General features: G+C 38.7%; 1 protein-coding gene across 2 annotated transcripts; it reads left to right on the top strand.

The window, feature by feature from the left end:
- The first annotated feature begins 308 nt into the window (after positions 1-308).
- On the top strand, positions 309-22,905 carry LOC143293004 (programmed cell death protein 6-like). Of its 2 annotated transcripts, none has more exons than XM_076603782.1 (7): positions 309-454; positions 1,425-1,730; positions 3,009-3,136; positions 4,419-4,493; positions 4,958-5,032; positions 7,830-7,998; positions 15,425-22,905. In XM_076603782.1, exons 1-7 carry the CDS (start codon positions 428-430, stop codon positions 15,464-15,466), a joined length of 822 nt encoding a protein of 273 aa, XP_076459897.1. In that variant the 5' UTR covers positions 309-427; the 3' UTR covers positions 15,467-22,905. The 2 variants fall into 2 exon arrangements, with proteins under 2 accessions (XP_076459897.1, XP_076459898.1); XM_076603783.1 differs by lacking the exon at positions 15,425-22,905 and adding an exon at positions 9,698-9,762.
- The last annotated feature ends 264 nt before the right edge of the window (positions 22,906-23,169 follow it).

Here is a 23,169-nt window from a genome sequence, read left to right on the forward strand (position 1 = left end):
AGATATGTTTCAGCTGGAGCTTTCGATACCATTTTTGTTAAACGTTAAGTCTCAGTCAACATGCTAGTTGGTCTCATAATGTTCATGTGTAAACTTCAACTCCCACAACTTCCTGTTAAGAACTCGTCTCATTAAGATTTTACCTAGTCCAGCATTAGAAGAAGAAGAAAACGAAGAAGAAGAAGAAGAAGATGATGATGATGATGATGATGATAATGATGATGATTCGGTTTCATGTGACTACAGTGTTTTGTGCAAAGAGTAACGTCCCTTTTATATTACGTGTAGCTTCCCTTGATCTACGCGGAAAGGCAGCCAAGAATAGAAAGTGTATCATCATCAGCTTTTGAAACGACATTTGATAGTCACTTGATTAGGTGTCTTGTTCAGCGCTTTCAGTATTTGACAGCATTTGTAAAACATAAAGATGTCGTGGGGAGGTCAGCAACCCTACGTAAGTAGACGACCTCAAGTTCTGTTATTTTATATTTTGAGCATTTTCTCTGTTTTCAGTTTGGCTGTGTGGACTATGTGCTGTTTCAGTTTCTGGTGTTAGTGTTATAACTCAGTACGGACATCCGCTAACATAGCTGCTTCTGTTTCTTTTGCCCAATTTAAGCTGTGAAGTATTGCCAGTTTTCCCTGTTGACAGATTGATAACTATTAATTCAGGTGGCAGCTGCGCACTTTTTTAATTTTATTTTATTTTTTAGTTAAAAAAGAAAAGAGAATAAAGTCCTAGTGATCAGGTTAAAGGCTTATAAAGCCAGAAAGCTGTGATACTTGATATGATATGATATGATATATGTGTCTAATTTCAGAAAGAAAGAGACGGAGGAGTCTGCTGAATACTTCTGATCAGTGATTTGGCTCTCACTGGTCATATGCATGATTGAGTGGTAGGATGGGGGATCATGAAACCTTGCAGTTGTTTGGTATGCCTTGGATAGACAAATACATGAATACACGCCTACACATTCTTTCGTTCTCTCTCTCTCTCTCTCTCTCTCTCTCTCTCTCTCACACACACACACACACACACACACACACACACAGAGTTATGCATTTTACATGATGATACTGCACTTTTTGATGACCTTTTTCAGCTTTTGAAAGTTTGTTGTTGTTTTTTCAGAGATATTTAGGATGTATACAGAATATGAAAACTTGAATTTGATGATGGCATATAAATTTTACTGTTCTGCTTGTAATCTGTATGTATCACAAACTTGACCACACTTAATTCCTCTTACTGAGATAATGAAGTTAGTCTGATTTTGATTCTGGTCCAGACACAGGGTGGGTATGGTCACACCCAGCAGCAAATCAAAGGGACCATAGTACAAGACTTCACCACATTTAGTTTCTCTGACTGAGATGATAAAGGTATTCTGATTCTGGTTCTGATTCTGATCCAATCACAGGGTGGGTATGGTCAGCCACAGCAGTATGGACAGCCCCAGTATGGGCAGCCCCAGTACGGACAGCCCCAGTATGGACAGCCCCAGTACGGACAGCCCCAGTACGGACAGCAGCAGAGACCCCCAGGCCAGTACGGAGGGCCTCCTGGGTATCAGGCCAGGGGGCCTGCCCCTCCTCCATACGGCGCCCCACCCCCTGGACCTCCTGGCTACGGGGGCGGTGCCCCCCCGGCCCTTGGGGGCTATGGAGGCTATGGTCCTCCCCCTCCCCCACCGGGGGTTAGCCCAGACCTGTGGGGCTGGTTTCAGGTGACAATGACAGTTCACTTTTGTTTGTTTGTTGGTTTGTTTTTTCGTGTGAGAGTGAGGGTTAACTTGTATTCAAATTGTTTTCTGCCTATAGGTGCATGTGTTTATATATGGTTCAGTGTGGTTTGTCATTTTCAGGCGTGACTATGCGTGAATTGGTGATTGTCAGCGCATTGAGCCTGAATTTTCTTTGAGAAATGCACTGTGCACATTGCAATTGCCTATATATATTATGATACATAAGGTTTATGTTGTATTTGCGCACCTTGTCGGCAAAAGTTGAAGAAAGGTGCTGATGCAGCTTTGTAATTATTCAGTTAATTCATGAATCCACCAGTCAGCCAACCAGTCAGTCATTGTACCAATCAGGCAACAAATGTTTCAGCTGATTGATTGATTTGTTGATTGATTAATCGTCTGATGAATCAGTGGAATTTGATTTAGACTGGTAGATGATGTCTACATTTTGTCAGTGTGTGTCTCTCTATCAGGAATGCATTAAAAATTAGTGCATAACTTGTTCTCATATCTCTGCTGATCCTATTTCTGAACCAAATAAACATTTTCAAAAGGAAAGTGTTTACAGTAGGTTTTGTTGATGTTCTGCATGGCCACCTTTCCCCATTTTTGTTAGCCTGTCTACAGTCTGTGAAAAAAAAAGGGGGGGGGGCTAATTTTTTTTTTACTGATCTACAATTTACAATGTTGTCCTCTCATTTGAAACATTTTTGCATCAACAAGGAAAAACATGGTACAGTAATGGAAAAGAAAGTCATCCCAAAGATATTCATGAGAAAAAATTGTTTTACATAATGTCAGTCTTTGATTGAAATGAAGAATAAAGGATAATCATTCCACAACACTTTCTCCCAGATCTGAAAATAATTTATTTGTTACCATACTTGGTAGAATTTAAGGTGGCTGCTGGGGTGATTTTTAAGGAATATTTGCCACACGTCATGGGATGATGAAATAATCTGTCCCTTCTTCATGTCCTCTTCTTACATTAGTTACAGATCCGTGACATGAATATGCTGCCTCTTGTTTTGCTCTGCTGCATTTTGTGTTGCTGTTGTTTTTGTTGTTATTTTTGTAGTATTTTTTTGTTTTTGTTTTGTGTGTGTCATTGCTGTTTTGTCCAGTTCAAATTCACATACATATGCAGACATTTTTTCATACCTTTATTAAGATTTTATGTATAAATGAACGAAGCTGCATTTTTAGAGAAAGAAAAGAAGAATGAAAGGGGAAATAATCTGTTCTTTCTTTCTTTCTCAGGCAGTGGATCAGGACCGGTCAGGGTCAATATCTGCCTCAGAACTGCAGCAAGCTTTGATGAACGGAAACTGGTCTCCCTTCAACCCTGAAACCTGTCGGCTGATGATTGGCATGTTTGACAGGGATCGGTACGTAGGACACAGAGAGGAGGTGTAGGACATGAGGACTTTAGTTTAATGTCCCATCACAAAGTCATTCAGATGAGATGATAAAGTAAGGTCCTGTGTGCAGTAATCGTATGCACGCAGCGTATGGTAAAGAACCCATGGCAACAAAGGGTTGTCCCTGGCAGAATTCCACAGAAAGATCCACTCCGGTATACTAGTGTATGTGTGCATGTGATTGAAGCCTGACTGAATGACACAGGAAACGAATGATGAGTTCCTAACGGCAGCTGTCAGTCAGTTATACCCAGGTATGCAGCCTGTCATGCAAACGACTTTGTATTCGTGAAGCGCTGAGAGTTTGGTCTCTGACAAAATACAGGTGGCATGTAAGTATCAATGATAATAACAGTCATGCATACTTGTCGACGGGCGCAATAGCCGAGTGGTTAAAGCGTTGGACTTTCAATCTGAGGGACCTGGGTTCGAATCACGGTGACGGCGCCTGGTGGGTAAAGGGTGGAGATTTTTACGATCTCCCAGGTCAACATATGTGCAGACCTGCTAGTGCCTGAACCCCCTTCATGTGTAAACGCATGCAGAAGATCAAATACGCACGTTAAAGATCCTGTAATCCATGTCAGCGTTCGGTGGGTTATGGAAGCAAGAACATACCCAGCATGCACACCCCCGAAAGCGGAGTATGACTGCTTACATGGCGGGGTAAAAACGGTCATGCACATAAAAGCCCACTCGTGTACATGCGAGTGAACGTGGGAGTTGCAGCCCACGAATGCAGAAGAAGAAGAAGAAGCATACTGGTGATTGTAGACAAGAAAAGAGAGGCCACATGAAAGAAATAAACTAATCTGACAGCTGAACTGAAGGTTTATGTGGAATTGAAAACTCCTGAAACAAATTTTGTCAGTAATTTTTTTTCATATGCCCTGTTTTTTACATTAAAAAAATATTGTGTGTTTTAAAACAACGCCAGTGTAACTCTTAAGTGTGTTGTTTTAAATATAATTATGCTTTGGTTTTTTAGTTGTTTTTTTTTCACAATTTATTATAATGTGTTCATACTTTTGCACAGAATCTCAGTCTCTGTCTTCGTTTTTTTTCCTTTATGATCTCTATGGTCTCTATATATTAGCTTTTTTGTGCGTTTTCATGAAAATTGAAATAGACATTGTTTTATTGAACATTGGATATTGTTGCAAATGAAGTCAGCATCCAGTGTTTTTGTGTGTATGATTTGCTGCTTGTGCTGGCAGTGACGGTTGATTCTTATCTTTTTCTGTTACAGAAATGGCACAATTGATGTTCATGAATTTGCAGCACTTTGGAAATACATTCAAGACTGGAAGAATTGTTTTGACAGGTGTGTATGACTGAGTCATCAGACCATTTGTTTGTGAGAGAAGACTTTAGTTATATGTATGTACATAAAAGGTACAGGTCCAACATCTTTTCCGCCCAAAGGGTCAGAGAATTCATGTTCCCTGTGTCAAGTTGGGGCCCAGTCGTCGTCTTCCACCACTTTAAACTTCTCCGATTACACCTAGGTGGAATGAGGAAATTTAGAGTAAAATGCCCTTCCCAAGGACCAGACACCATACCAAAATGGGGCCTTAGATTCTGATCACTGGATCAGAAGTCCAACACCTAACAAATTTGGTCGTAGTGTATCATGTATACATATGCACAGAGAGCCATTTTTAATGATGGAAGGGCTGTTCAGCTCTTTACTTGCATGTCCTTTCATTAACTATCATGTTGTAACATGTTAATTGTTTCTCAGTGTTTTGACTATATTGATTTTAACTTATTGGTTCTTATTTGCAGCTTTGATACTGACCGTTCTGGAAACATCGATGCCAATGAACTCAGCAGCGCTTTCCGAACCTTTGGGTATAACCTGTGAGTATGATTTTTGGCATATCCTTGAGATTACTGTATGTAAGCATTTGTATTAGTGGCTACATTTCTGAAGTATTGTTAGCGAAACTTGTTTTCCCAGCATTATTGCTGTGTGTCACTTAATATATCTGTGTGTGTGTGTGTGTGTGCATGTATGTATATGCATGGTCTTTAATGTTATGTCTTTCCACTGTACAGAGAGATGCAGCATATATCAAAGTCATAAAATTACAACAAAAAAACACAACAACAAAAAATAACTATTTCCAGCTGCACAAGGAATAATTTAAGGCTTCCCAGTTCAAGTCCATTGAAGACAACACTGGCAGAAAACAGAAGTAGTGATCTATCCAAGACAACACTTGGAAAAAAGAAAAAGAAGTTAAAGAATCAATGGTTTGTTTGTTTTTTTTCTATTTGATATTGGTAATTGTTTTATGTTATGATTCAGGACAGTTAAAGACAGAAGAAAAATCATTTCGCTGTTCATGTTTGACCAAGAAAGATTTTTCTGCACATTTGTGTGAACCAAGAAATTTTTATATCTATGATTTTTATATATGTGTGTGTGTCTGTCACACTGTTCAAGTGAAATTCTATAGACCTTGAAATTTGTATGCGACAAAAAAGAGCCATCCATCCACAGACACTTTTTATTATAATTTTTTTTTTTTATTTATTATTGAAACAATGGCACCAGTACAATCAAAGCAAGCAACTGTGTCGAAAATGAGAGAATTTTGAATGTTGTCCTGCTGCTATGGAAGAAGAAATGTGAAGCAAAATCGAAGCATCAATTTGGGGTGAAGAACATTTTGAAGCTCAGGCAGCAGCAGGGTTCTTAAAACAACCTGATCTTGCATCTTGGTTTTAACTCTGTCGGGACGATGGAATGTGTGAGCATTCCTACATAAACTGTGTTCGGTTTTGGACGACAGAATGGAATAGCATTTTACAAAAATAAAAATCTATCACGCACTGTACATGTGATTTTGTGATTAGCCAAGCAGAGTGCGCAATTCTGAGTCACTCCACAACAGAATGGTACGATTGGCCAGCCTGTCATGTGTGGCCTGTCTCGCACACACGCTGACAAAATCACTGACTGGTCATCTGCTCGTGTGCCAGCCTGTTAGCAAAGCGCATTCTTCTCAAAATGTTGAGTGAACAAGGCAGTGATAGCAATGTTTTAGTGTTGCTGAAGTACTTGAAATGCTACAAACTGAAGGGTCGGACATTGAAGAGGTGGATGATGACGAAGAAGAAAGTGAATTTAGTGCAGAAAGTAACCTACTAATTCGGGGCATTATTGGCCGTAGCTACTTTCGTTTTCTCCGCATAGGCGGGTAGTAGTTTGCACAGGACAGGAATGTCAGATCCCTGCAGGAGTCTGCACTAGTGTGTCACGGTAAGTAAACGTAATTTCGGAAGAAAATTTCCTTTTGTGCAGAAAGCGAGCATGGGTATGGTGATTCGGGTTGAAAAATTGGCATTATTTTCTACATAATGGCAAAACTGTAAAAATAAGATGAGAAATTTGAATTTTTTTTATACGAAATAGCCCAACACGTAATAAACCAGTTCTGAAAGTTTCATTTTCTTACTCTGTATTTTGTATTTTTTGTAAATTTTTTCCAAACCCTTACAAATGGGCCATCTGTGGGGAAAAGCAAAGGAAAAAGCTTGTGGTCCCAAGTGGGTCAAAGAAGATTTCTTCAAGAAATAGATGTGGCTAACAAGGGAGCAATTTGATAAGTATCTGACCTGGTGGAGGGGGGTCTCATCACACACTGCCTTGGCTGAGAAGGGATCTGCACACAGAGTGGTAACATTTGCAAACAGTGAAAAGTTTTGCCCCCTTATGTGAAAGAAATGTTTCACAGCAATGTTCATGGTCTACTGAGTTGACGTAATGACAGAAAGGTTGATACAAGATTTTTTTCTTTCAGTTCAAAGTTTGCAAGCGAAATTTGCCATCGTTTTTTTTAGGTCTATAGAGTTTCACCTTTGCGAATTTCACCATCGGCTTTTAATGTCTGTTGAATTTTACCTTTGCGAATTTCACCATTGGTTTTTCAAGTCTATGGAATTTCACCTTTGTGAATTTCACCATTGGCTTTTCAAGTCTATGGAATTTTACCTTTGCAAATTTCACCATGGTTTTTCAAGTCAACAGAATTTCACCTTTGTGAATTTCACCATTGGTTTTTCAAGTCTATGGAATTTTACCTTTGCCAATTTCACCATTGGTTTTTCAATTCTATAGAATTTTACCTTTGTGAATTTCACCATTGGTTTTTCAGGTCTATGGAATTTTACCTTTGTGAATTTCACCATTGGTTTTTCAGGTCTATGGAATTTTACCTTTGTGAATTTCACCATTGGTTTTTCAGGTCTATGGAATTTTACCTTTGCCAATTTCACCATTGGTTTTTCAATTCTATAGAATTTTACCTTTGTGAATTTCACCATTGGTTTTTCAATTCTATAGAGTTTCACCTTTGCGAATTTCACCATCGGCTTTTAATGTCTGTTGAATTTTACCTTTGCGAATTTCACCATTGGTTTTTCAAGTCTATGGAATTTCACCTTTGTGAATTTCACCATGGTTTTTCAAGTCTATGGAATTTTACCTTTGCGAATTTCACCATTGGTTTTTCAAGTCTATGGAATTTCACCTTTGTGAATTTCACCATGGTTTTTCAAGTCTATGGAATTTTTTACCTTTGTGAATTTTACCACTGGCTTTTCAGGTCTATGGAATTTCACGTTTCCGCTGTGTTCTGTGTCTCTGCAGGTCACATCAGTTTTCCCAGCTTGTGGTGCAGGTGTTTGACCGTGGTGGGCGGGGCAGCATCAACTTTGACGACTTCATCCAGGCCTGTGTGATGCTGAAGAGCATCACAGACAAGTTCCGCAACAAGGACACGCAGCAGTGCGGCATGATCCGCATCAACTATGAGGAGGTGAGTGGGAGCAAGCTGTCAGTGATGTTTGGGTTCTTGTGTGTGTGTGTATGTGTGTGTGTGTGTGAGTGTATGTGTTTGTGTTGTGTGAGTGTATATGTTTGTGTTGTGTGAGTGTGTGTGTGTGTGTGTGTGAGAAAGAGAGAGGTGGGGGAGTGAGAAATGCTACGCTTTATTTCAGTGGTTATCTTGCGATTTATATTTGACATGAGCAGAGATATTTGTGTTCACCTCTTTTTTTTATATACATTATTAAGCTTGATATATTTTTTGATATTTTGTTTCAAGTAAATATATAAATATTCATTATCTGAAGTCCATAGCTCCCTCCCTCCATCCCCCTTGCTTTCATTTTTTAGTTTTATTTAATTTTTGCTTTGTGAGCTTGTTGCCTTGTTGCTTTCAACGAGTGGTTTCGGTCTTTGGTAATAGGCAGTGGTGTGTAAGGTTGAGTGAATGAACAGCCACACCATCACAATTTCCAGTGTCTTTGAATATTCATACAATGAAATCTCTTTGTAATTGTGTCTTTTTTTTCCTTCTTATCTTTGTGCAGTTTGCAAATGTGCACTTGCAGTCAATCACTTCAAAAAAAAGAAAAAGAAAAAAAGATATCCTGTCTTTCGCTAACAGTCTTCTCTTTTCCCCCTCTGTCTCTGTCTCCCTCCGCCCCTCTCTCTCTCTACTGCTTTTTCACATAATGGAAAGACATCCCCTCTCTTTCACTGTCTTTCCCTTTTCTTTCCCATACTCTCTCTCTTTCTGTCTCCTGCTTTCAAACGTGCAATCACTTACAAAGAAAACTTCTCTGTTTTTGCTTTCTCTCTCGCTCTGTCTCTCTCTAGCCTTCCCTCTTTCTATCTAACATCTAGTACTTTCTTACATACAATTACTTTAAAAACACATCCTCTCTTTTTCATGGTCTCTCTCTCTCTCTCTCCAGTCCTCCCGTCCCTGCCTGACACTTTCAACCCCTTTCTCATACGGTCACTTCAAAAACACACCCTCTGTCGTTAGCTGTCTCTCTTTTTTCCTCCTTCCTTCCCTCTCTCTCAACCGCTTTCTCACATACAGTCCAATCACTTTAAAAACACATCCTCTTTCTTCCACTCTCTTTCTCTCTCCTCTCCCTCCCTCTCCCCCCGCCCCTCTCTTTCTCACACACAATCACATTAAAAGAGACATCCTTTCTCTCAGTCTTTCTTCCTCTCTTTCCTTCTCTCTCTCTCTCTTTCTCACACATTGGCTATCTCTTTTTCACCCAGTTCTTTCTCACTGTTGGTCTATTTCTTCTGCACATGCACAGATACGTAGATAGATTCAGAGCAGTCCTAATTTATCCTGAAACATCAGCTACAGTGCGGCTGCCATAAACTTGCAGCTCTAAATCATTCATGATAGCAGACCCTGTCATATTTATTTTGGTTCTTGTTTTTTTTTTAGAAAATGCTTCATGTTTACTTTGAGGATTTGGATAATTGTCTGAACTTGGTGTATGTGAAAATGAATATATGTTGGAATTCATATATATATATATATATACATATATATGTGTGTGTGTGTGTGTGTGTGTGTGTAGAGGGGAAGTGTAGCTGTGCAATTTTGTGGTGATGTTTTTCAAATATTGTTATCATTTTCGAACGTGGGAATGATCTTTTTTTTTTTTCCCCTTTTGTTTTTCCATGGTTCCTCTTCGTAGTATCTAGAAATGGTTCTGGACACAGCACTGTCCAGGTGCTGAGAAACGGGTCGCAGGTAACATCAGTAAGTTAGTTGGGAGTTTGTTGGCACAGTTTTGTCCTGCCAGACTGATGATGCATGCCACGTAGTGTTGTTGTGCCTTGATGGTGTCTGCTGTCTGCCCTGTTGTCTTGTCCTGGCATAAGGAGCAGTTGGTTTTCTATAATGAATTGTATTGTACTGTATTGTTTTGTACTGTACTGTACTGTACTGTACTGTACTGTGTTGTATTGTAGTGTATTGTACTGTATTGTATTGTACTGTATTGTTTTGTACGGTACTGTACTGTGCTGTACTGTACTGTAATGTACTGTAATGTATTGTATTATATTATACTGTACTGCATTTTATTGTACTGTATTGTATTGTATTGTACTGTACTGTACTGTACTTTATTGTGGTGTGGTGTATTGTTTTGTATTATACTGTATTGTACTGTACCGTATTCTATTGTATTATACTGTATTGTAATGTACTGTATTGTATTGTAATGTACTGTATTGTACTGTATTGTATTGTAATTGTATTATTTAGTATCATATATTTTTTGTTGTCTTGTATTATACTGTATTGTACTGTACTGTATTGTGCTGCACTGTGTTGTATTATTTTGTATCATTTTGTGTCATATTATGTTTTTGTCACGAGAGGTTTCAGTATGTGAAATTGAGGCTGCTCTCTCTCCAGGTAGAGTGTGTGTCACCATAGTACAGCGTCACTGCCCCCCACACCCACCCCCCCACTCCCCCTCACCCCCTTTTTTTTTCTTCTTTTTTCTGTCTGCATGTGTATTTGTTTTAGTGTCAGAGTGGATTTTTCTGCAGAATTTTGCCAGAGAGAACCCTTTTGTTGCCGTGGGTTCTTTTACGAGCACTAAGTGCATGCTGCACACTGGACCTCATTTATCATCTCATCCGAATGACTGCCCCCTAGACCACCACTCAATATATTGAGCTCTAGTGGAGGGGAAGAAAATTATGGCATGTGTGAGATTCGATCCCGTGCTGTCAGAGTCTCTTGCTTCCCAGGCAGACGTGTTACCACTCGGCCATCTTTTGGTACTGGTATTGCTGTTGGCATGGTTGTTGGTCCTGTGTTTCTGTAGGACTGTCAGCAGAATGTTGGTTGCAAGCTTGCATGGAGTGAGCGTAGAATGTTCATCAACAACTTAGCAAGAGTACTTGAAGCTAACTCAGAGCCACAGGGAAAGTGCAATATGAATATACAATATTGATATTGTTAACAGGTGCATGAAAGCTGTGATAGAATAACATTTTCTGGTTCGTTTTTTGTTTGTTTGTTTTTTTGCTTTTCTTCATGTTGGTTTTTTTGTTCCTTTGTTTTGTATTTTATGTACTCAACACACATAATTTGAAAAAAAGACCAAATATTTTTCTTGGTTTTCTTTTAAAATAATAATAAAAAAGAGATTTCCTGCTTTTAATTATTGTTCAGAGGCACTGAGGTAAAATCGATAAGTAGTTGTTCTGATGCAGTGGTCAGGATTCGATACCCTGTTTTATCCTTTTTTGACTCACTTGTGTAAACAAAGTGAGTCCATGTTTTAGCCCGGTGTTCGGTTGTCTGTGTGTGTGTGTGTGTGTGTGTCCGTGTGTCTGTGTGTCCATGGTAAACTTTAACATTGACATTTTCTCTGCAAATACTTTGTCAGTTGACACCAAATTTGGCATAAAAATAGGAAAAATTCAGTTCTTTCCAGTCATCTTGTTTAAAACAATAATGCACCTCTGGGATGGACACAAAAAATTTTTAAAAAAAGAAGCCTAATTATATGCAAACTGCATTTACTGTTATATTTATATTTTTTGTATTCTCTAAACTTGGCACTTAGACCTCTTATTCTGACACAACAACAAGAGGAGTCATTATTATCATTTTTTGTTCAAACAGGAACTTCTTTTGCTAAGCATGGAATTTTAATTTATTTGCTAAACGTTTTGGTGCAGATAGTAAAAAAGGGAAATTACTCTGTAATTAATGCTAGGGGACTTAATTTATCACAAGTGAGTCTTGAAGGCCTTGCCTCTCTTGTTTTCCTTGTTTTCTTTTCTTTTTTCAACTGGTTACCACCAGACATGAAAACATAAAGGTCCTCCCTATTCACAGCATGATGTAGCCTGCGTCTTGTGGCATTGCTAGTGTGAGAATGGATTATATACCTGTCACCTTTCTGATAATAACATGGGCTTTAACTGGTGGTGTGTTTTCAGTTGGAACTCTGTATGCAGTGTTGTTGGCTTTAAAAAAAATCTTCTTTTTTTGTTGTTGTTGAATAACATGCAGGGACAGCATCTTCACTGAGAAGTGCCAAAGAGCATTGGCTTGAAGTTGTGTGCCCATTTAGGGGCAAATGTTTGTGGATTTATTTGTTGTGGAGTGCATGTCTCGGGCTTCATGTGCATTAGGTTGTGGAATGTTTGACCTCTCTGTGGTAGTAGTTTGAATCACATACTTACCCAAGAAGTTTTTGTTCGTTTGACACTGACATTCCCATGACTGCTTTTTATGTGTATAACTTGCATTCTCACTGAGTAGATAGTTTTTCTTTGATCAGCGCATGTTGACCACGTATCAAGGTTTAGCCACATTGGATCAATGGGAGAGAACGTTATGATACTGTGGCAGAAAAGGGAAATAATGTATTGCATGAAATGTAACACAGTAGGAACCTTCAGAAATGAAATTAGTAACATCTTGTCGACAGCAAGAAGCATGCAAACTTAAAGAATTAGAAACGACACCTATCACTTGTCATGCAAACTTATAGAATTAGAAACGACACCTATCACTTGTCATGCAAACTTAAAGAATTAGAAACGACACCTATCGCTTGTCATGCAAACTTAAAGAATTAGAAACGACACCTATCACTTGTCATGCAGACTTAAAGAATTAGAAACAACGCCTATCGCTTGTCATGCAAACTTAAAGAATTAGAAACGACACCTGTCACTTGTCATGCAAACTTATAGAATTAGAAACGACACCTATCACTTGTCATGCTAACTTACAGAATTAGAAACGACACCTATCACTTGTCATGCTAACTTACAGAATTAGAAACGACACCTATCACTTGTCATGCAAACTTAAAGAATTAGAAACGACACCTATCACTTGTCATGCAAACTTATAGAATTAGAAACGACACCTATCACTTGTCATGCTAACTTACAGAATTAGAAACGACACCTATCACTTGTCATGCTAACTTACAGAATTAGAAACGACACCTATCACTTGTCATGCAAACTTACAGAATTAGAAACGACACCTATCACTTGTCATGCAAACTTACAGAATTAGAAACGACACCTATCACTTGTCATGCAAACTTATAGAATTAGAAACGACACCTATCACTTGTCATGCTAACTTACAGAATTAGAAACGACACCTGTCACTTGTCATGCAAACTTATAGAATTAGAAACAACACCTGTCACTTGTCATGCTAACTTACAGAATTAGAAACGACACCTATCACTTGTCATGCAAACTTGAAGAATTAGAAACGACACCTATCACTTGTCATGCAAACTTATAGAATTAGAAACGACACCTATCACTTGTCATGCTAACTTACAGAATTAGAAACGACACCTATCACTTGTCATGCAAACTTGAAGAATTAGAAACGACACCTATCACTTGTCATGCAAACTTAAAGAATTAGAAACGACACCTATCACTTGTCATGCAAACTTGAAGAATTAGAAACGACACCTATCACTTGTCATGCAAACTTATAGAATTAGAAACAACACCTGTCACTTGTCATGCAAACTTATAGAATTAGAAACGACACCTATCACTTGTCATGCAAACTTAAAGAATTAGAAACGACACCTATCACTTGTCATGCAAACTTATAGAATTAGAAACGACACCTATCACTTGTCATGCAAACTTATAGAATTAGAAATGACACCTATCGCTTGTCATGTAAACTTATAGAATTAGAAACGACACCTATCACTTGTCATGCTAACTTATAGAATTAGAAACGACACCTATCACTTGTCATGCAAACTTAAAGAATTAGAAACGACACCTATCACTTGTCATGCTAACTTATATAATTAGAAACGACACCTATCACTTGTCATGCAAACTTATAGAATTAGAAACGACACCTATCACTTGTCATGCAAACTTATAGAATTAGAAACGACACCTATCACTTGTCATGCAAACTTATAGAATTAGAAACGACACCTATCACTTGTCATGCAAACTTATAGAATTAGAAATGACACCTATCACTTGTCATGCAAACTTATAGAATTAGAAACGACACCTATCCCTTGTCATGTAGACTTATAGAATTAGAAACGACACCTATCACTTGTCATGCAAAAGATCAAGCGACATAAAGGGGCCATTTCAACACCAACCATCAAGCAATTCAAGTTTTGGTTAAGTTTAGAATGACCATGAAAGTATGAGGTCTTTGTTTCAGTATTCAAGTGGCTTTTTATTTGTTTGTATTTTGGCTGTTGTATATTTAGATATAGCCTGAAATGTTTGTTACTAGGTGTTTTTTTTTTTTTTTTTTTATCCCTCATTGTCTCCAGGGCAAATTACAAGCTCAGAGACTGCCATTTCATTCTTTCTTTTTCTAGCTGTATTGTCAATTTATAGTTATATATTGCATTTAGATAGATAGATAGATAGATAGAGAGAGAGAGAGAGAGAGATTTCAGTTAAACAATACAAAGATGAACTAAAGTGAATAAATAAAAAATCTGAAGACTTGGTGACAGTTTGCTTATTGCAACCATCATTAAACTGCTTAATGAATTTCCATCAGTGGATTTAAAATATGATAATTTGAACTTAAAAAGAAGATAATGAAGAAGAATTTTTTTTGTGCTGAAATGAAATAGGGTGAGTGTAGGTGGGATGGAAATATTTGTTGTATTGCTTTTTAGTCTGTTGCATTTTCTTTCAGTAGTGATATATTTTTTGTGGATAGTATTTGCCTTAAAGAATTTGGTTTGTCAGTATGCTGTTTGTACGTACATGTAGTGGATGTTGCAGGGAATGAATGAATGAATCAAAAGGAAGGAAAGAAAAATGATAGAATGGTTTGAAAGTATGCGTTCTGTAGGATGTACTTCAGCCACTGCTTTCCATATACACCACTGCACATCTGCTGTGTGTTTTAATGCATCACGTTTTTGTTGCAAAATTTCTCTGTGTGTATGTGGCAAGGCTGGAAGTTTATTTCATGTGCACCACTGGTGGTGTTGAAACAGTGCATACATGTAACTTTCACACAGCATACAATCAAAAAGAGCAATGTAAAAAAAACAAAAAATAAAAAGTCAAGAAAAAAAACACACCAGCAAACACACATGAAATGACACATTAACTAGCAATTTTTCCTCAGCAATGGACAAAAATATTTTCCTTTTTAACAAACAAAAGTTTGTGGAAATGAAAGGTGTAAAGAAGAGGTAGAGGTTTTAAGTTTTAACAATGTTCTTTTGAAATGATGGTGTTTGTGTGGTTTTTCAGTTTCTGGAAATGGTGCTGTTTGTGTGGGTTTTTTTCAGTTTCAGGAAATTATGGTGTTTGTGTGGTTTTTCAGTTTCTGGAAATGGTGCTGTTTGTGTGGTTTTTCAGTTTCTGGAAATGGTGCTGTTTGTGTGGTTTTTCAGTTTCTGGAAATGGTGCTGGACACAACGCTGATCAAAGTGTGAGGCCCACAACAACGTGACTCGTTTTCATCCAGCTTCCGACAGTTGGATCCAGCAGCAGTCCCCAGGACAGCATTTGGAGAAGCTGGCCGGACGTTGTGACAAGACTGAGATCAGGGATGCATGCTTCGTATTCCAGAGGCAGGTCCTCGTATGTAGCAAAGGAAGAGGCCTGCTGCCTTTTTTTTTTGTTTGTTTGTTTGTTTGGGTGACTGTAGGACATTTCTTCTTTCTCCTTGTGTCAACAGTGCTGGTGTTTTCAAGATTGCTGTGGATCTTGTGATTATGTTTCTGTTATCTGTTATTGCCCCTTTGGTTTAAAATTGGTTCATCATAATTGGTAAATTATGTTGTGACATGACTGTATATTTCTATGCATGCCGTTGTAATGCAACTTTGTACTGCCTTGTACCAGGAGGTTGGCAAATTTTGTGTGTGTGTGTGTGTGTGGGTGTGTTGGGATAGCATTTTATAGTCTTGCTTCAAACACAGTGATAGATTCAAAGTGGACTCATTTTTGATATTTTCCAAATTTCAAATTTTTGTTGAATGCAAGCTGACCATTCACTAAAATTCAAAGAACAGTTTAGGTATCTGACACAACAGGACAGTGTGTGAGAAGGGAGACAAGTGATGTCATCGATGTCCTGTTCATTTACCTGAATGGGAACTTATTTCCCTTGTCTTTTGTTCCCCTGTGAATGATCTTCTCAAAGTCTGCCCATCTTTTGGGGCCAGAGCTGAGTTTCATGACATCAGTATCTGACTCATTGTGTCACATCAGTGAGTCACATGTGAGCCAAATAAACCTTAAGCTATGTCCAGTAATCGAATAATAATCATCAGGTTAGGGATAAAAAAAAAATATATATATTTGGAGTTTGTTTATGCTGACACTTTCTCTGCATGCAAGATATGATAGGCTTTGGGTTTTTTTAGCAGCATGACTTGATAGCTCTTTGGGATTTTAGCAGTGCGATTTGAATTGATGTAATCCCTGCTCTTCAAATAACCAGTATTAGTTTTTAGAGAACTTCCTGTACAGTTTTCATTTACTTTGGGGAGTTTGATTGAACTGTGTGTATATTTGAGTGTGTACAGATAGATGTATGGGTATGTAAATATGTATGTATGTGTGTGTGTATGTATATATATATACACACACATATATCATTGTAATGATTCCACTGAAGCAAGAATGTCAGCAGAATACTGTGCATGGTCCATGCGGACGAAAAAACTGAACACAACAGGCCTCCCTTTCCCATGTATACTTTGTCCATGGTCTGCTTACGCTCTGCTGATGACTGAATCTGGTTTCTCTTTGTGTTGACATTCCATATGTCTGTCATGCTGGCCTGTTACGTTGAATCTGGCTTCCCTGTGTTGTCCCTAACGAGCTGCTTGCTCACACACACAATCAGAGAAAATCAAAGAAAAATACACACGTAAATCAAATAGATGCCATGTTACTGTCAACTGCCTTGAAAACATGCACACCCTCTTTGAAAAGAAAGTTCACCCTAAAGTTGGGGGATGGCATTGACTGGGTACTTGACCCTTTTGCAGGAGTCCATTGAGAGCGTAGGTTGGGTGTTTACTGCTGGTGATATCAGTACACACACGTGCTCGTTTCTCTGAGAGAGAGTAGGAATGGGAGTGAAAACAAACTGCTGGATACAGAAACAAGACATTGTGTCTTGGGGTAGCGTCATGCTTTCACTTGGTTTTTCAATGAACCATTGACATCTCATGCAAGGCGTTGTCTCATGCAGACGCTCTGTTCTGCATCACAATATCTAATTCTGCACTGTTTGTAAAGCAGCACCATTACAGGCAGCAAGCTGAATTATCATTACTTCATGATAACTTTCTTTATTTCTTTATGTTTTTTTGGTTTTTTTTCAAAATGGGGTGTGGAAGTTTACAAGGTATTTTTCGCGAGTCACAGTTTTTAACCCAAAATGGGGGTGGGGGTGGGCGTTTACTGGATACTGGTTGGATACAAGGAAGTCTACAGTTTATTCTCATCCTTGAAAAGATCATTTCAGTGTTGTTACTTTAAAGCACAAAGCGTTGTTTTGTTCTGAGTTTTACTGCCAGGGATGCTGTGCAGCATCATTGTGCCATGGGACGTTTCCTCCACCCTTTTTTTTTTTTTTTTTAACTGTTATTATTTTTTTTTTTTTTACTCTTTTTTTAATAATAGTTTTTCCTATCAGAGTGTGTTTTTCTATAGAGAATTTTGCAAGGGACAACCCTTTTGTTGCCATGGGTTCTTTTCCATGCTCTAAATGCGTGCTACACGCAGGACATCAGTTCGTCATCTCAATCTGAATGTCTAGCATCCGGACCAGCATTCAAGATCTAGTGTAGGGGAAGAAAACACCAGCGAGTGTAGGGTTTGATCCCTTGCCCTCTAGATTTGCTCACGTTTGGGCGGACGCGTTACCACCAGACCACCACTCCACAAGAAGTAGCTGCCATGAGGCTGTCAGTTTGCCGGTGATGTGGCACAGAGTGTGCACAAGCAGGCCCATCAATTTCACGGACAGTGACAAGGTCAATGGTCAATCCAAAACCACTGCTGTCCATGGGTGATAAGTATTAGGAACTGCGACTCAACCACACTCCAGGATGCGGATCAGAGTTCAGCCATGAGAAGCTTCAGTCGGGTCCTGTTAGGTGGGTGGATGGTAAGTAAACAGGAAGAAGAGTGGAAGTGTGTGTCACGTACGCGCTTATAAGCATACATACCACTCTCACCCACACCTACACACCAACACCCCCCCACACACACACACTCACTCACTCTCTCACATGTGCAGGTGCTGGCATACATGTTAAATATAGCAGATAATGGAACAGAAGCTGTCCCTGTCAACTTGAGAGGTGTGAATGATATATATCAGGTAACTCACATGCAAATTTCATAGCCTGGACAAACATGATGGGTTTTTTTCCAACATTTTACAAATTAAGGTCTACAGATGAAAGTATGATATAATACGCTGGGAAGTTACAACAGTGTATCGTTCTGAACACCAGACATTCCACATCAATGGTAGAACAGTAAATATTCATTCAAACATTGATCTAACAGTAAATAATCATTCAAACATTGATCTATGTAATGCACAGTGAAATAATAATGGCAGAATTTCCAGTATCCGTTCACACATTGATAATTCCATTGGTATTACTGTACGCACTTTACATCAAAACAATATAGGCAGAAGACTGAGTATTCATTCACACAAACCTGAAAATTGATCCATTCCCAGCCTCTCCATTACTCTGTTCACCCAGCCCCCTTCACGTCTTTCTCCTCACCCTCTCTAGAACTTGTTTTTTGCTCATCATGTATGTGTGCATTCTTCACTAGCTGTTTAAAATGTGATAATGATCTACCCAAATTTGCATGCAAACGTGCGTGATGGAAGAATGTCATGGGAATATTGTGAATTATGAGACAACCTTTTTGTCTTTGTCTTCTTCAGGATTTTGAATGAATGTGGCATGCTTTGTATGTCTTTTGCATTGTTTTTTTTCCTGTCTTTGTATCATTGTATTGAATACTCTGTTTTGATCCTTACACCCATGGAAAGTTTTTAATAACCTGAGTGTGTGAGGGGAAATACATGTAATTGCTCAAAGTTATCTATTTCCGTAAGTGCCTGATGCTGGTTGATATATTTTTTCCTGTCTTGATAATTTTTATCTGCTGTTGTTGTTTTTTTGTTTTTGTTTTGATTGATTGTTTGTTTGTTTTCACTGTGTTCTGGCAGGAAGTCACTATATGCATAAGTCTTTGCCTCACAGAAAAGAGAAATCTGCCATCATATGTGGATTATGGATATTGTGCGATTTCTTGACTGTTAAGCTTATCGAGAAAATGTTGCATATCATGTCAGGATAAAGGATACCGCTCTCTTTCACATACAATCTACAAATTTACATATTCGAATACACACAGGCATATGTGCTGGCACATTAGAAGTAGACATGCAGCCATTCTCTCTGTCTCTGTCTCTGTCTCTGTCTCTCTCTCTCTCTCTCTCTCTCTCTCTCACACACACACACACACACACACAATTACAGTACATGCACACACACATACATACATACATAAGTATGCATACATATGCATGTGCACACACACACACACACACACACACACACACAAATTCACTGGCTTCACTGTCCAGTTGGACATTTTTCTTTTCTTTTTTTTTTTCAAAGTTCACAACTTGCATTGTATCAAGTTCTTGCCATGGTGTTTTTTGTTTTGTTTTTTTTCATTTCAAATTGTGCCATGTAAATAAAAGTTAAACTGGCTTACATACACAGACAGTTACAGAAACAGAAGAAATATTATCTATCATTTCAAATTGCCTTCTTTCACCGTAAAACATCTCTCTCTCTCTCTCTCTCTCTCTCTCTCTCTCTCTCTCTCTGTGGCAGACTCTCTCTCTCCTCTTCCTCTCTCTGTGTCTCTCTCACACACACACACACGCGCACACACACACACACACACACACACACACACAGAGTCTCTCTTTCATTACCATGATATTTGTGAGCATATGTATCTGCATAGGCATATGACCATGTATGGATCGTTGACAGCGTTTTGTCCAGCCTCTTCAAGTGAAACTGTCCTTGCTGATCACAGAGCATCTGCAACGTGACCTGTTTCGATTTATATTCAGTAAATCTATGGCAAGCAGTGAATTCTAGAATTGTTTTAAAAGGAGTGCTGTTTTCAGTCAGTTCTAGAATTGTTTTAAAAGGAGTGCTGTTTTCAGTCTACAACACCTGCCTTCATTTTTGTTTGTTTTTCAGATCAAAAGTAATTATGTATTTTACTTCTTTGTTTTTTTGTGAAAGGTGGTGACACCAATGTGATTCCATACTTTGCACTTTCCACCAGGTGTGTCTGCCCTCCCGTGGGGATGCCGGGGGCCTTTCAGTATAAAGATAGCATCCCCGTCTTCTGGAAATTCTGTGCTAGAAATTTCCTCTTTTCTGTCACTCTCTTTGTTTCTGCCTTTTTTTTTTCTATCTTCACTGTTGTCTCCTTTTTTCTGCCTTCCCAGTCCATTCCCCTTTCTTTTTTCAAGCAAGCCTTGACACTTTTTTCTCTTTTCCACAGTCTGTGATGTACTATCTGTGCTGTTTTGCTCTGGTGATTAGGTAGTGAGATGTAAACACTGGGATGGGCACTAGCTGCCCATTCTGCAGTGTTATTTGCCTATATGGCCTTTTTGTGTATTTTTTGTTTGGCTTTGAAGTATTGGGTTTTTTTTTTCCTTTTTTACGATTTTTTGTAATTTGGGGATGATAAATTAAGAAGACAGGCTGGCGTCCTCAGCATGGCCTAGTCTTATTTGCCATAAGGAGCTAAATGGTTGGGATACTGTGTCATGAACTGTGTTTTGTGGTTTGTATTAGTGTTTTTTTTTGTAAATGTGACAGTTTTGTGTTGATGCGGTTGAGCATTTGTATGGTTTGACAGCCCTGATATGGCCCTGTGCGGTTGGCCAGACTATAAGCAACAAGAACAAGAACAAGGTGTGTCTGTGAATGACAGCATGATTTTTCCTTTTGTTTGTGTGTGTTGTTTTGAAGCTGTGGTGGGTGATTGAAAATGGTGGTTCATGTGTGGTACGTGTTTTTTTACAGCATGCTGGAAACGTTACATGTCTGTATGATTATAAGTGTGCATGACTGAAACGTGGTTGAGTGACATGAAACGAATGATGAGTGCCCAATGGCAGCTGTCAGTCAGCACTCCGGGTGGGCAGTCTGCTGTGCAAATGTCTTTGTATAGCGCCTTGAGCATGGTCATCGACCGAGGATTGGTGCTATATAAGTATCCATATCGTCAAACAGTTGAACAAAAAATGTGTCACCTCTTTTGCAGTTAAAATATTTCAGGTGTTAATAGGTGTTTTTCTTGTTTCTCTTACTTTGTGGTCCTGGTTTTTTCTTTTTCTTTTTTCTTTTCTTTTCTTACGCTGCACCATCCTCTGCATCATTTCAGTAGCATTACTCCCAAACCACTCATTCCAAGTCCCCAATACACAGCCACACCCTGTTCATCCATCACAGCCCAGCACCAGCAGTCCACAGGGAGCCATCGATATTAGGTCACCAGGAGGCCACGCACCAGAGGAGACCCTGCACTGCTGCTGAGTCACTTTGATGGTGTTCAGTAGATTCTGTTCTGACTTGATATACATCGGACACCACCTACTGATCCCCATACTGACGATAGTAATGTGAGTCGCAGAGACAGAGTGCGTGAGTGTCCCCCCAGAGTGAAGACACCGCTATGTCCCTTCAGCGACAGTCCCCCTTGAATATGCCAACATTGAAGACCTTGATATGACTCACCCCAAGCAATGAAATGGCGGGGGGTTGAAGCTAAGGTCACCAAGAGAGCAGGGGCATGGAAGGCCAGAGAATTTGATCCTGCTTTTTCTCCCCATTAATGTATTTTTAATGGTGTAAATTCTTTTTGAATAACTAAATGATTTTGTACAGAACAAAATGGCTAGGAAGCTGTGAATTTATATATATACATACAGACATACATATATGTGTGCATATATATATATATATATATATATATATATGTGTGTGTGTGTGTGTGTGTGTGTGTGTGTGGGCGTGTGTGAGATTATTGTAAATTCATTCATGCAGTTTATCTGTTTTATTTGTGGCTGATTTATGATGATTTTATATTCATCAGCGATGTGGTTTTCCTTTATAACTTTACAACCATTTGTTTGTATCTGTCATTTTTTAATCTGGTGTAATTTATATTGTTGGTATACAATCTTACCCGAGCTGTAACAATAATTTTGTGAGAGTATTTGCCTTGGTTTTGGGATTTTTTTTAATTGGTTGGTTCTTTGATTTTTTTAGATAAAAAATTGAAAGGTATATACACATGTATACACACACATCAAGCATATGTGCATGCGCACACATGTCCACACACACACAGACACACACACACACACACACACACACACACACACACACACACACACACACACACACACACACATGACATCTCTCTCTCTCTCTCTCTCTCTCTCTCTCTCTCTCTCTCTCTCTCTCTCTCTCTCCTGTTCCCTTTTACCTACATTATAAGTTAGGGTGAATAGTAAGTGCTTTATATTTGATTCTGTTTGAATGTCATGCCATTATACTGTTGTATTATCAAACAGTTTTTGAAGAGCTATGTCCAAGAATTACGGACATGAATATGATGGTACTTGTGCCTAATTTATTTTTCCAGGCAACTTTGAAAATAATGATAATAATTGAACAGAGGGCATACTGACTTTTTTCTTTTTTTAAATTTTATTTAAACTGTTAATGAGACAGTCAATGGACTGAAAAATACAGCAGAAAAATATTGTGAAGAATTGTGCGTATGTGAAAATGTGTGTATTTAGATGTGAGCATGCACAACAGAAACACACACACATGCACACATGCATGCATGTTTGCACGCATATGCTAGCACACACATGCATGTACACAGTCGCCACGCGTGTATATACACATACGTACACACGCATACACATGGCCATCCACACACAGAGTCAAACACGAAACACACACAGTGCACGCACACGCACTCAAACATCACACACACACACACACACACACACACACACACACACACA

The sequence above is a fragment of the Babylonia areolata genome, chromosome 18, assembly GCF_041734735.1.
Source record: "Babylonia areolata isolate BAREFJ2019XMU chromosome 18, ASM4173473v1, whole genome shotgun sequence".
Taxonomy (NCBI): domain Eukaryota; kingdom Metazoa; phylum Mollusca; class Gastropoda; order Neogastropoda; family Buccinidae; genus Babylonia; species Babylonia areolata.